This window comes from Grammomys surdaster, unplaced genomic scaffold (genome assembly GCF_004785775.1).
Source record: "Grammomys surdaster isolate TR1022 unplaced genomic scaffold, NIH_TR_1.0 125852, whole genome shotgun sequence".
In the NCBI taxonomy this organism is placed as follows: domain Eukaryota; kingdom Metazoa; phylum Chordata; class Mammalia; order Rodentia; family Muridae; genus Grammomys; species Grammomys surdaster.
In genome coordinates, this window is record NW_021620678.1 from 3,062,837 (window position 1) to 3,075,952 (window position 13,116).

Below are 13,116 nucleotides of genomic sequence, written 5' to 3' on the forward strand. Positions count from 1 at the left end.
TGTGGAGGGTCTCAACTGTTCCATGGTCCTGCCTAGGAACCAGCCCATCATTTTACCCTTTCTATGCAGGGATGATGTCACAGCACAGAGGCCTCCCTAGATCAGGGAGAGGCACTGGCCAGAAACAGCTCAAATGGTCTAGCTGGAGAGAGACCTGGGCCTACCACTGCTTATTGTACAAGTGAGATAGATGTCAAGAGAGTTTCAAGGTCACCCAGTGAATTGGCAGCTTTCAGAACCTAGAACCTACTTTGTTTTGCTGGCAGTGAAGTTTCCTAAATTCAAAGTCATATTGCCCAGGGGCTTGGAGACTTTCTGGCTGAGCCCAGGCAAGATCTGGCCAGACTGATCAGGTCCAGGGCAGGGAGGAGGAGTGTGTGTGTTGGCTCACAGGGAGAAGGCTACAGAGTAGCATCCCTGTGGCCTAAGGACACTGACTCAGGCAGGCAATGACAAGGGAACAGGGTTCACTGTGACTCACCCCGATTTCTCTATCTGCCTCTCCAGGGTGAAACTCCCAGGAGGTTTCAGGGACACACGTCAAAGGCTCCTCCTATCCTGAGGCAAGGGGCTGGGCCCCAGAAGGGCAGAGCTCAACACACTCTTGCTGAGACAAGCAGACTTCATCTCAGCAAAGGGCAGGGCAGGTGCAGCTCAAGCCCTGTCCTGAGAAGAGTTTCCCTTTCCACCCCAGCTTGGGTTTCGGCCTGTTTGCTGATGCGGGGAGGTAGAACTGGACTGGGCTGGCCAGAGCATCTAGGATGGACAATAAAGGCGTGATGAAAATGATACTTGCTTTGTTTAATCCAGGCCAGCCAGTGTGCTCGGCATCGTCCACCCATTATTTCCTTTTCACAAGGAGGAGTGATTATTAGCCCCACCTTAGAGGGGAGAGGATGAGGCATGACGCTGGGCAGCCGTGTGCTCAAGGTCTCAACATTGTAGAGTGGCAGGGTGGGACGGGAACCTGGGCTGAAGGGGTCTATTCTTCCTGACAGGCTCCCCTGGAGAGATAAAGAGTGCCTTGTGTTTCTCTTCAGTAGCAAAAGTGCAGTTTTTCACTACTTCCAGGAAACCTGGGGGGTGTATTCTCCTAAAAGCCTTGTGCTTAAATGTCTTGACATTGATCTGCTACCTGTAGTCCCAGGATAGACTCTCATGGACAAATGAGTAAGGCCTTTGGGGAGGAAGTACCCTTTCTCAGGCTACAAGAATATTTATTTATTTATTTATTTATTTATTTATGAATGAGACGGAATCTGTGTAGCTCTGGCTGTCCTGGTACTCACTCTGTAGCCCAGGCTGCCTTGACCTCCTGAGTGCTAGGATTAAAAGGCATGTGCCACCACTGCCTGGCTTTTCCTTTTCCTTTTCCTTTTTTTTTTTTTTTATAAACATGCTTGGTGGCAAGGGACCATACCCACTGAGTCACCTCTCTGGCCTCCACTGAGCATTCTTTCTAGCCCAGGCAGCCCCTTGATCCTCTAGGCTCCTAACTTCTTCAGAGCAACCGAGCTTTTTGGGACTAAGTGGAGGTCTGAATGTATAAGGATGCCATAGGGGAACCAGGGAACTTGCTGGGGCAGACTGTTCCAATCTGTAGTGTCCCTCCCATGAACTGGAAGGGCTGGCTGTTCCAGAAGCTTTAGCACCTGGGCTGGGCATCATCCAGACCCTTAGTGTCCAAGTATGTGATATAGAGTGGAACAGGTGACCATGGTACTTGCTGAGTCAGGACTTGTGTTTACACAAATATAAACAGCCCTGCTGTTAGGCAACATGGACATGAGGCATGGGGCAGGTTGGCCTTCTGTCAGGATTTCTGCAATTGGTTGGCTCTATGTTAAACTAAGACCTCCCTTCGGGAAAATGGTTATGGGTTGACATCAGGGCTACTAGGACCCTGTCTTCAAGTTGGATGTTTGGTTGGAGATTTTTTCCCTTAGTCAGGGTTTCTCTGTGTAGCCCCAGCTGTCTGGAACTTGTTCTGTTGATTAGGCATGCCTTTGCCTCCCAAGTGCTGGGCTAAAGGCATACGCCACCACTGCTTGGTTGGTTTGAAAGTTTCTAGCTATGGTTCAGGCTTGGTTGGTGAGGGCTTGCCCACCTTGCCCCAGGTTTTCTTCCCTGGTCCTCAGTTCTATCGATTATCTGAGATGCCACACCTGTGAAGGCAGGCGCTTCACAAGGGGCCCGACACTACCCACTACTGATGGGCTGAGTAACAAGAGTCAGACAGGACTCAAAACCTCAGCTGGCTACTTACTAATTTTGTAAATGTAGAGAAGCAGCCTACCTTGAAAGCCACTTCTAAGCTCTAAAATGGATAAAACATGTTTCTCATTGGGCAGTCATGAGGATGAAATAATTTAATGACAACCTTCACAAACACCCAGTCCTGGTGCTCTAGGCAGCAGCAATGTGCACTAGGTTAGGGAAAAACAAAACATGTCCTCTGGTCCCTGGGACAAGGAGATGGCTGAGACCTCAAGGAAGTCAGGAAATGGCAGGCGGCTATTTTCCTTTTGAGCCCTTGCCTTACTTCTGCACACCATCTCACCTCTGGGGTGGCACTGACTGAGAACCCAAGCATTAAGCTGATGAAGAGAATCTGGTTTTAAAAGGTCCAAACTAAAGACGAAGTGCACACAGGAGAGATCCAAGCAGGGTAGGGGTCATCCTTTTATCCTCCCTTCAAGATATAGGTGGCTCCTAAGAAACCCTCCCAGCCCTGACAGCACAGCTCACACTGGGGGACCAGGGGTGGATGGGTGGGGTGGTGGCAGCAACGGCAGCTCTTGTTGTAAAGTGGAGAAGAACTGTGGTAGTGGGCACACCAAAGGGATATGAGGCCAACCGTGTCTACCCAGAGGTGAGTCACTGTGAGGGTGATAACAGTCTCCTGAGGCCCACAGAAGTGGCCATCTCAAAGGGACCCCAGAAACAAAACGAGTCAGGAGTAGGCAGAAGGCTATTATATATCATGCTTTTAATACAAACTTAAAAAAATCTGGAACAATATAAACTGTACAGATTTGATCAATCTTTGTTTTGAAACTAAATCTCTAAACACACCAATGTCTCATTCCAAAATATTGCACAACGTTCTGAATACAAAATGTCTTGATTGCGTTCTTCCTTCACTAGAGAAAAAAAGGTCGTTGCCCTGCTCCCGGGGCTCCTCTCTATGGCTGCCTCAGTGCCTACTCCCATCTCTAGGGGAGCTATCGAGACTACAGCATCAAGAAAGACTGACAGCTGACATTCTTGACAAGATGATCCACTTTTTGTTTGCTCCTGGGTGAGAGGGACAGAGAGGATGGGGAGAGGGGTGAAAACGGTTTTATGTTCCTATTTTTTAAAGTTTGTTTTTCCTGAAAAAATATTGGTTTCTCTCCTCTTTTTAAGAAAAAATCTTGAAAAGAAAAAAAATTTACGTTTCTTACATTAGAAATATACATATATTATATATACCTCTTACATTTTACAAATGTAGCAAATTATTCAATACAAACGGACACCAAAAAATGTAAAAAATAAAAAAAAAAGTTTTTCTACGAAACCAGGTAAATTAGTGCAGAGTTTTTTTTTTGTTTGTTTTTGTTTTTCCTTAAAAAAAATAAAATAGAAGCAAAAATGCCTAGATTTGCGATGAGACACTGAACTGGGCCCAAGAGCCCACTCTAGGAGTCATGCTCCTGAACACACACAAGAGCCCACTCCAGGAGTCATGTTCCTGAACACACATTTTTCTTCCTATTTCAAAAGACACAAGGAGCTGGGCTCCAGTCTCCCCATGTGTGAGAAAACAAGCTGGCTTGGGTGCAGGTGGTACCTGTGTTCCTGTGGGAGGAGGGGCTGGGAAGGGGGGTAAGGCAACATCCAACTTGTCCGGCAGAGGTCATTTACCTGGGACTGTCACCTGTGTGGGCACTGAGGATAAAGAACAGGAGGCCCAGAATGGGCAGGCTGGAGAAGACCAGGAGACTGATGGTGCTGGGCCGAGAACGCAGGGCCTTGCCCTGCGGGGGGAGGTAGAGCTAGAGCCCAAAACAAGGACACGGGGTTGGCAGTGTCTGTCTGGGCTGAGCTCACTGCCACAGCGGTTTCGCTCGGGAGTCCCTGGGAGAATGGAGTGAGATGGGGGTGCCAGGGGCTTCTCGTCTGCCCAGGAGACATCTCAGAGCATCAAGTGGTGCTAGGTGAGGGCAGACAAAGTATGTCGAGAGATGGGAACCAGGAAGTTCTCAGATGGGTGCAAATGTATTTACACCTACAACCAAAAAGCACAGTTTCGATTCAAGGCTCAGGACTGCCCACCACAGGCACTGACTCCACATCCTCTCCCTGTCCCTTCCCTGGGCTCAGGCCACACAGTGGAGCTGCTGAAGTCTAGGGACTCCTCTTAGGCATCAGGCTTGGGTATTCCTCCCGCCCAGCCCTTCAGAGTTGTTTTTTTGTTGTTGTTTTGTTTTTGGTTTTTTTTGTCAAAAACAAACAAAAGTGCAGACCCCCCTGCAATCTGGAAATCCAGCTCCTTATGCAGTGCTTTCCCCTGGGGTTCCTTAGGCTTAGCCACGTGTCACTCACACATATACGTCCTTACAAACGGACTGTCAAACCACCCTGGGTCCATCCCCCAATCGTGTACATAAATAAGCACTTGACACAACCGAGGATCACATCTACAGAGGGAAGATCCACGTGGCTGGGAATCCTTCAGAACACGACAGCAAGCCACACACTCACGAATGCATGAATGCACACACAAAAACACACACTTACCCCTACCTCTAGACTCTGCCCTAACCTAAGGGAAAGGCTGTGCTGGAGAAAGAGGCTGCATATAACTTTGCCAGGCCAAGAGCGGATGAGAGATGGGGCCACAGGACAGAGAAGGATTTCAATTAGAAAAAGTGCTAACCTCCCTATAGTCACAGATATTAGCTTTAGGGGAGGGTGTCAAGTGGCCAGTCAGCAGCTTCTTGTGGCCCAGCCTGAGAGGGAGTTGAGGCTAGGGCCAGACCTATTTGTGTGGCAGGGCCTGAGAAGACAGCTAAGGTGGGGGCAATGGACCCGGGGCCAGGCTCTCCCTGCTCCAGCTGCTGCTCTTCCTTCCTGGTGAGCCTGAACACACCAATACCAAAGGAGCATGAAGGAGGGCGTAGGGAGCAGCAGTTCACATCTGGACCGCCCTTAGCACAGGAAACCACTAATTGAAGATGTCATATAGAAAACTACAGGTAAAAAAAAAATTACAAAAATCCAAACCAACCAAATGAATTCAGAGGCAGGCAGGAATAGTCAGGGGCTGAGCTCAACACTCTATGCTTCGGGACCCCCTCCTACTCTGTGCCTGGGTGAATCCTTTTCCTAGCTGGGAGAATAAGACTGGAATCTTTTTGTATAGTTTTCTTTCCCTCTTTCGTTTGGACTTTTTCTTTGCTGTGGTTGTGGGTGCTCCTGGCCTAGCAGACAGGAAGATGGTCAGTTGGCCAGCACGACAGGCTGGAAGGGCTGGTTGGGATACTGCATGGTATTCAGGTTGTAGCTGAGGCCTTCTACAAAGGGTGTTTTCTCCAAGAACAGGCTGTTAGCACCACCTCCAAACACCTGGGACACATCAAAGCTGCTGTTGTTGCAAGTGCTGGCTCCACTACTCCCAAAGGGGGCCGCAGTGCTGGTGCTGGGGCCATCCACCCCATCGAAGAAGAGGCTGGGTGAGCCACCACCATTGTACACAAACTCCTTGGCACTGGGGGAGAGCTGGGACTGAGGGGCTGGGTTGGCTGTGATGAAGTTCAGTGAGTGCATAGACAAGGAGAGGCTCTTGTGCTTCAGCAGGCTATTTGTGGGTGAGCGGGCCATGCGAGGCTGCTGTGGTGGCGGCTGCTGGCCACCTGCCCCACTGCCACCCACACTCACACCGCTTGATGCCCCACCACCCTTCTTCATCTTGGTGGAACCAAATTTGGTGGCAGCAAAAGAGGCAGTAGTGAAGGTGATGGGCTGGGCAGATCGGGGGATGAAGGTGGGGCTGGGTGACTGGCCAAAGGATGGCGACGGAGAGCTGGACAGAGAGCTGTCCTGGCTGCCGATGGGCACAAACACCTGGGCGTCAGGATTGAAGCTGCTCTTGATCTCCTTGTCCAGCTCTGGGGCACCTGCCTCACTGTCACCCAGGTACAGGACCTTCACAGCTCCCTTCTCTCCAATCTGGTAGGATACCTCGAAAGGGTCGATCCAGACACTTAGCTCTTCGGGCACGTTGGCTCGCACATCCTCCACCGCCAGGCCACTCCGCTTGGCAGCCAGCTCGACCACAGGGTCTACCACTTCCCCAATGTGGACACAACGGAAGCCAGAACCCTTCAACGGCTTCTCGGGGTACCAGTGGCCCTCATATTTCTTTTTCAAAAGCCGTTCTAGCTCCTCCCCAAACAGGTCTGCCCTGCGCCGGGGCAGCTTGTTGTATAAATAGGAGATGATGAAGTTGAGTGCCACTTTGATCTCCAGCTGCATGATCCCCTTCTGGAAAGAACACGCACAGCACACGTGCCGAGAGCAGCAGCAGGGTAGGTGAGTGATCCTGGGATTCTGAGGCTTCTGGAAAGTGAGAAGGAAGGAGGAACACAGTGAATACTTATGTTGAAAGGCCCCAGTACACCCTGCCTGAGCTGTGCCACTGACAGAGCACAACAGACACCTGTTCCTGTCTTATTTTTTTGATGCTATACAGCTCTGGTTGGCCTACAACTCACTATGTGATAGTTCAAGGCTAGCCTTGAACTTGCTGTGATCTTACTTCCTGTTTCCGGAGTGCTGGGATTACAGGCATGCATGACAAGTCACTTTTTATAACCCCTGGTTTCCTCATCCGGAGCCTGAGGTTCAAGGATAACTCTCTCCCCCATACTCGGTACCTCGCATGCACTTAAGATAGGAGTGCACTGTACTTTATACCATTTTGACATGACAGTATGAGATGACATCAAATAATGAAGAGCTAACACCAGGCCCCCAGTCCAGCTGGAAGCAAGAAGGTTCTTGCTGTCTCTGCAATGTCTTCATCCAAGTTGTGCCCTGAAACTGTCACAGGCGAAGACAAAAGTTTCAAATTTTTTTTAGCTGCCCTTCTTAACTTGAACAAGATACAAGGTCACTGAACATGAAGGGACACTGCCAGCTTCTCTCTGGGGCTTGGACTCCAGTCACATCCACCTGTCACCCTGCACCCTATAGGTGCACATGCTTTGGGGCTTAGTCTGAGTTTACAGAACCAATTTAAGAACCCAGTAATGTGACCAGAGCTTGTATTTCCATCCAGCCTCCAGTAATGGGGACAAGGCCAGCATCCTTCAGAAAAAGATAAAATCTGTTATAACCACAGTCTGTCAGCCCACAGGAAACTGCTGGACTAGGGGCACCTAGGGAAAGTGCAAGAAGCAGGGCCTTGGCGGCCAGCAGGACGGTAAGAGGAGCAGCAGTGTGGCCTGAGGGAATCTCCACGGTTTCTGGCAAGGTTGAAAGTGATGAAGATGGCAAAGGGAAGAAATTTTCCATCACCCTACAGCTTCCAGCTGGGGACCCATCATCACCCGGTCTCCCAGGGACTGTCTGACCACCTGTCCTCGGCACCAGATCAGATTTATCAAGTGTTGGAGAGCCCCACAGAGGAGGTGGCCCAGCACAAACACTCAGGTTGTTATTTTGGGATTCTCTCAGAGCCAGATCCCACTGAGGTCAAAAAGCTTTACCCCCTGTGCCCGGGCAAGCCTCATGTTTCAGGAAGGATCTATGAGGGCCTGGAGTCAAGGATCCGAATCTCATTTTCCCCAAAACGACGGGTTCTGGACTCCAGCTCTGGGAGAAACTGAACTGAAAAGGCCCCTCTATTGAAGGCAGAGCCAGAGCATGTCTCTAGCTAGACCGTTAGGCAAAGCCACACTGTTGACCTCATCAGAGAAGGGGTTGAACAATGTTCCCACCAAGGGCATCTTCTGTCCTGTGTGAGACTCAGGGCTGGATTTTGATTAACGTTCTTTCTAGTTCCAAAATGGAGTCTCCAGGCACTAATGCTAGCTTTGAGAATCTTGAGTTTTATGAACACCTACTGTAACACATTTTCATGTTAGTTCTCAGGAAAGAAAAAGGGGCTTAGTTGACGAGAATCAGGGTCATCATCAGATACAAAGCTCAAAGCTATTTACTGACTACTATAGGCTTTCTCCTGTGTAGTAATGTGCGGAGTGGGGGCTGGTAGGTTTTTTGTTGCCTGGGCTGACTTTGAACTTCTAGGCTTGAGCTGGGCATGGTGATGAGCCTGCATACTCATCACTTGGGAGGTAGAAGCAGAAAAAACAGCTCAAGGCCAGCTAAACTAAACCAGGAACTCCTACGTTCAAGCAACTCACACCTTCTGCATTGACAGTTTAAGAACGGAGGTTCAGGGGCTGGAGAGATGGCTCAGAGGTTAAGAGCACTCTGGCTGCTCTTCAAAAGGTTCTGAGTTCAAGTCCCAGCAACCACATGGTGGCTCACAACCATCTGTAATGGGATCTGATGCCCTCTTCTAGCTGCAGGCATAACACTGTATATACAACAAATAAACCTTAAAACAAACAAACAAAACCAACCAACCAAACAAGCAAAAAAAACAAAGAAGGTTCAAGACTCTAGAGAAATGGCCTAGTAGTTAAGACTACTCATTGTTCTACTAGAGGGCCCAAGTTTGGCTCCCAACACTCATGCCAGACAGCTCTCAAGAGCATGGAACTCTAGCTGCAGGGGATCTGATGTCTCTGGCTTCCTCAGGCACCTGCCCTCACATACACATACCCATATGAAGATACACATAGCTATGCATAATTAGACATAATACGTTAATAAAAAAATGGAGGTTTGAAAGGACTATGGTGGTCCACCTTGTGGTCCACTAAAGGTGTCTAACTTAAGGAGACAAAAGGAGAAAGTTTGCATCAGGTCTCAGGAAAGGGCCTACGGCTAAAGGTGGTATTTTCAAAGAATTTTTGGAAAAGTAAAACAGATTCAGTGTCAACGTGATATTATCCTAAAGGCACTGAAGAGTCTCTTACAATGAACCTCTCACTGTACCCATAAGGACTTCTACACCTTTCTAGATGGCCTCAAATTTTGCTGTATGATTGTCCTCTAATTATCCCTGTACCCCTGAACAGTATAGCCTCAAAATGGGAACATTCTAAATGTAGGCCGAAGTCACTGGGAAATAAGCCTCTCACCCGAAAATACAATGGAAGCACTGTCATCAGCCTAGAGAGCCAGTATTTGCCATAAGCAACTGAGACTGAACATCACTTTATACCTCAGCGGTGCTGCTGCGCAAACAAGGGCAGGAAATGCCTCCTTCTCCTCTCTAACTCGAGAACAGGTTAGGCCAGATGGCTATGGTGTGGAGCCTCACAAAAAGGCCAGACGAGTAAAATGAGCTTCTCTGCTCGATCCGCTCAGACTCTAATTTTGACTTCCAGAAGCTTATGGAGTAGAGGATTAGAGTGCTCCTGCTGTCCTATCTTCAGCTAAAGATAGGAGCGACCATTTGGCCGAATTTGTTTTTTAGAAAGTGATGGGCAAATTATAGTCCTTATATATAAAATATTTATGGAAGTATGTTAAGATTAGAAAGCTTAGGAATAACTACCCTTCAAAAAAAGAACAAACAGATCTGTTAAGTAGCTGCAGTGGACTCAGATCTTTTTTTTTTTTTCAACAGAACACTAGAAAGGTAACCAAAAAGAAGAAGAAAAAGAAGAAGGAGAAGGAGAAGAAGGAGAAGAAGGAGAAGAAGGAGGCGAAGGAGACGAAGACGACGAAGAAGAAAGCAAACTGCTGAATAGGCCGGTGTGCACTCAGGAGGCAGAGGCACGTGAATCGTGAATTTCGGCCTGGTCTACATAGCAAATAACATGATAGCCAGGACTACATAGTGAGAAGCTGTCTCAAAAATAGAACGTGTTTAATAGTAAAATCTCATTTTGATAATATAGTAAAAAGTTGCAAAGTGAGCTAACCTGTGTGGTGCCTGTAATTCCAGCAGACAGGAGGCTGAGGCAGAGTCAAGTTCAGCCTGTGCTGTATACTGAGGCTTCTTCCTAAAGACCAATATATAGGAAACAAAATTCTCCCCTAATACATTTCTTTTACTTTAGCCATTGGTTATACCTTGACTCAAGATTCCTTGTGCTGATGTGTGTGTTAGTGCTTAAGAGAAAGAAACCTGGACAAGAAAGAAGCCAAGAAGCTACACAAAGACTTCATTGATGTTAATTCCAGAGAAATTAATGAAAATGCAAAGCAAGACTAAAGAAAAAAAAGCAATGTTGCTTAGAAAGGGTGAAGTAAAGGAATCTATACCTCCCCATAAAAAATTCAGGTATCTCAAATTCCCAATATCCTATAATCAATCGGTCTCCATGATTCAGGTAAATGTGTGGGAGTGGGAGCATTTTAACACGATCAAGAGAAGTACAGCCACAATGGACAGCGACAGTGTGGCTCAGGCTGCTTCCCAGGGATTAGTTCTTAGGTCTTATCCCGGAGACAGCGGCCCAACAGGCAATATAGATTGCAGGCCTTCCAGGATATTTGCAATGATAAGTACAATGGGCTTAGACCCTGATATTCCAGACCACCTGGACCAGATCACAAGAGTCCAGTACAGGGCAGGGCCCTTTAGGGATCTCAGGGGCCCCGGGCTCGCCTCCCTCAAGGCGGTACCACGCTCAGCACTCTGGGAGACGTAGTCCTCTGGCCTCCTGGCGAGGATAGAGACTCGTGACCTACTTTTCGAGCACACTACACTTCCCTGTTCACTACGCGAGGGCCCAGCCAGATAGACCGCGCATGCCCCGCTCTAGGTCCTGGCCAAGGGTCCGAAGCCCAGGAAAAGTTTCCGATGCACATGCGCGTTGCGGCGAGTGGGTGCCCCCCTCCCATCGCCAAAGACGTTTGGCATAAATCTGCCCATAAGGCCTCTCACCGGCTATCCTTTCTCCCCACGTCCTTGTCCAGGCTAGACTCCAATAACTCTCCTTTCCTTTCACGACCTCCTAAGCTTACTGAATCGGGGCTCTGCAACTAAGGGGCTTTTCCTAGATGAAGCAGGTGGGCTAGAATGGATAGAGCCACTGCTCCGGCCCCAGCTTCTGGATCTCAGTGGACTGTCGCTGTCTGTGGTAGATGTAAGAACAGTGTTCAAGGAGAAATGAACCCTTTACACCTAATACCTAGTAGGCTCGGCTCCAGCATCCCCACAGCCAGGAAGGGAATGGCAAGAATTAGACCCAATTCTCCAGTCCTGTTGGCCAAGCCAAAGAAATTCCTAGTAAAGGAGGCGCCCAGTCAACAATAAAGCCCGAAGCCAGTAGTACCCAAGCCTCACCCCACTTATTAGACAAGTCTGAGAAACCAGACCCAGGTAAAGGAAATGGGAAAAGGTTCCCAGGCAGGCAAGCAAAATCCGTACATCTGAAACCTGGACATCTTCTAATACTCAGAAATTCTGAGCCTCCTCCCACTGCAAGGCCTACCCTAGGACCAGACTTACCAGATCCTCGGCAACCCTCCCCTGCAGGGTGTTAAACCTCCCTAATCCTCCCTCCCACATCAGCTGTTTTCCCCAGTGCTTAAGTGAGGGATGGGGGTAGGCGCTCAGGCAAGCAACAGGATTTTTATTGTTGTCAGGAAATCAAAGAGAAACCAAACCCACTCCCAGGCCAGGGTGGATAGAAAGAAGTAGAAGGAAAAAAAAGGTTAGATACTGAACTGGCACCGGAAACCCTGTCTGCTGATTCCAAAGCCTGCTGTGTGAAGTTCTGGTTGCTCCCAGGGGAGGGGATGGCTTGTAGACTGTTCCTCTGTTCATTTTCCCTTTTCCCTCCTTAGATTTTGGTCAAGGGCGGAGTACAACCCCCTCGGACAGAAGGGGAAGTTTAGGAATAGGAGAGATCAAACACAATTAATACACATCGGACAGGCTCTTTGGGTACTTTTTCCCCACGCCTACACAAGTATATCAAGAGCTCAACCTGCATGGAGTTCTTGCTAGGCAACCCAAGGGCAGTCTCCACTAACCGGCCCTGTCATCAAAAAGGGGATGTCCAAATTTCCCATCTCACTGGTTCCGAACAGACTGTGTTAATAATCACCATCCCGCATACGTGAAAGGCAGCCGAAAAATAAGGATGGAATCCCCTTCCTCCCCCTAATTTATTTAACTCTGGCCAGAGTTTGGTTTCTTTGGGAGAACGAGGAAAACCTAGCGAGTGAAGCGTGAAGAAATGGGGAAGGAGGTCAAGGAGGAAACGCTCTCCGCTTAGGAGGGCCGCACTCGAAACTAGGTACCCTAAGATCAAAGAGTGATGGAGAGCAGCCCAGGGGCGGATCCGGAGAGAGGCAGCAGGGGAGTGGGCCAGTGTGGGCGTCCCCCGCCCGCAAGCCCGCGCACTCACTCGAGTCTCCGCAAAGGGTCGCTCTGCAGGCCGCGGGACGGAGGTCTCTCTCCTAGCTTCCCGGGCGCCGCGAGGCTGAGGGCCACGGTATCCTTTTACGTCGTTGAGGGTCGAGATGGACGAGGACCGAGCTCATGTGATTCTTTCCGCTGTTTTTGGAGGTCGAGCTCGGCGGCGACGGCGCGGGGATGGCGGACCCGAGGATGGCACCCGTCACGCGGTGGGTGGAGGCCAGCCCTGGATATGGTCGTCGGGCAGGTCCTGTCCTTCTGCCCACGGTTCCCACGACGCTCAGTCCCAACGACCTGCACCTTCCCGCGCCCGGGCCCGAAGTGAGCAAAGTCAATGAAAAGTTTCACCCTCAGCAACCCTGCGCATGAATCTGCTTTCCCCACCCCTGCGTGATGCGTCCCTCCGCCCAGCCGGGGCGGGGCCGGGACTACTTTTCCTCCCGTGGCATCTTTAACCCCTCGCAGCCCAGTGGCGGGTTGGGATTCCAGATTCTGTGGGAAGTGTAATAGCAATCTTCTCTCGTTGTCTCCTCTAGACCCCTCCCTGGCGCGTCCTCAGCGGGGCTGCTCACCCTCGGAATGCTTCTGAGCGTCTTAGCGCCCGATTTCTTCTCCTA

At 49.5% G+C, this 13,116-nt stretch overlaps 1 protein-coding gene across 1 annotated transcript; it reads right to left on the reverse strand.

Moving 5' to 3' along the window:
* Positions 1-2,970: 2,970 nt before the first annotated feature.
* Tob2 (transducer of ERBB2, 2) lies at positions 2,971-12,806 on the reverse strand. The gene is made up of 2 exons (XM_028789904.1): positions 12,489-12,806; positions 2,971-6,606 (listed from the first exon to the last, which is right to left on the reverse strand). Exon 2 carries the CDS (start codon positions 6,520-6,522, stop codon positions 5,488-5,490), a length of 1,035 nt encoding a protein of 344 aa, XP_028645737.1. The 5' UTR covers positions 6,523-6,606; positions 12,489-12,806; the 3' UTR covers positions 2,971-5,487.
* Between the last annotated feature and the right edge of the window lie 310 nt (positions 12,807-13,116).

Coding starts and splice junctions, on each gene's coding strand:
- Tob2 (XM_028789904.1), bottom strand. CDS start 6,522: ATGCAGCTGGAGATCAAAGTGGCACTCAACTTCATCATCTCCTATTTA.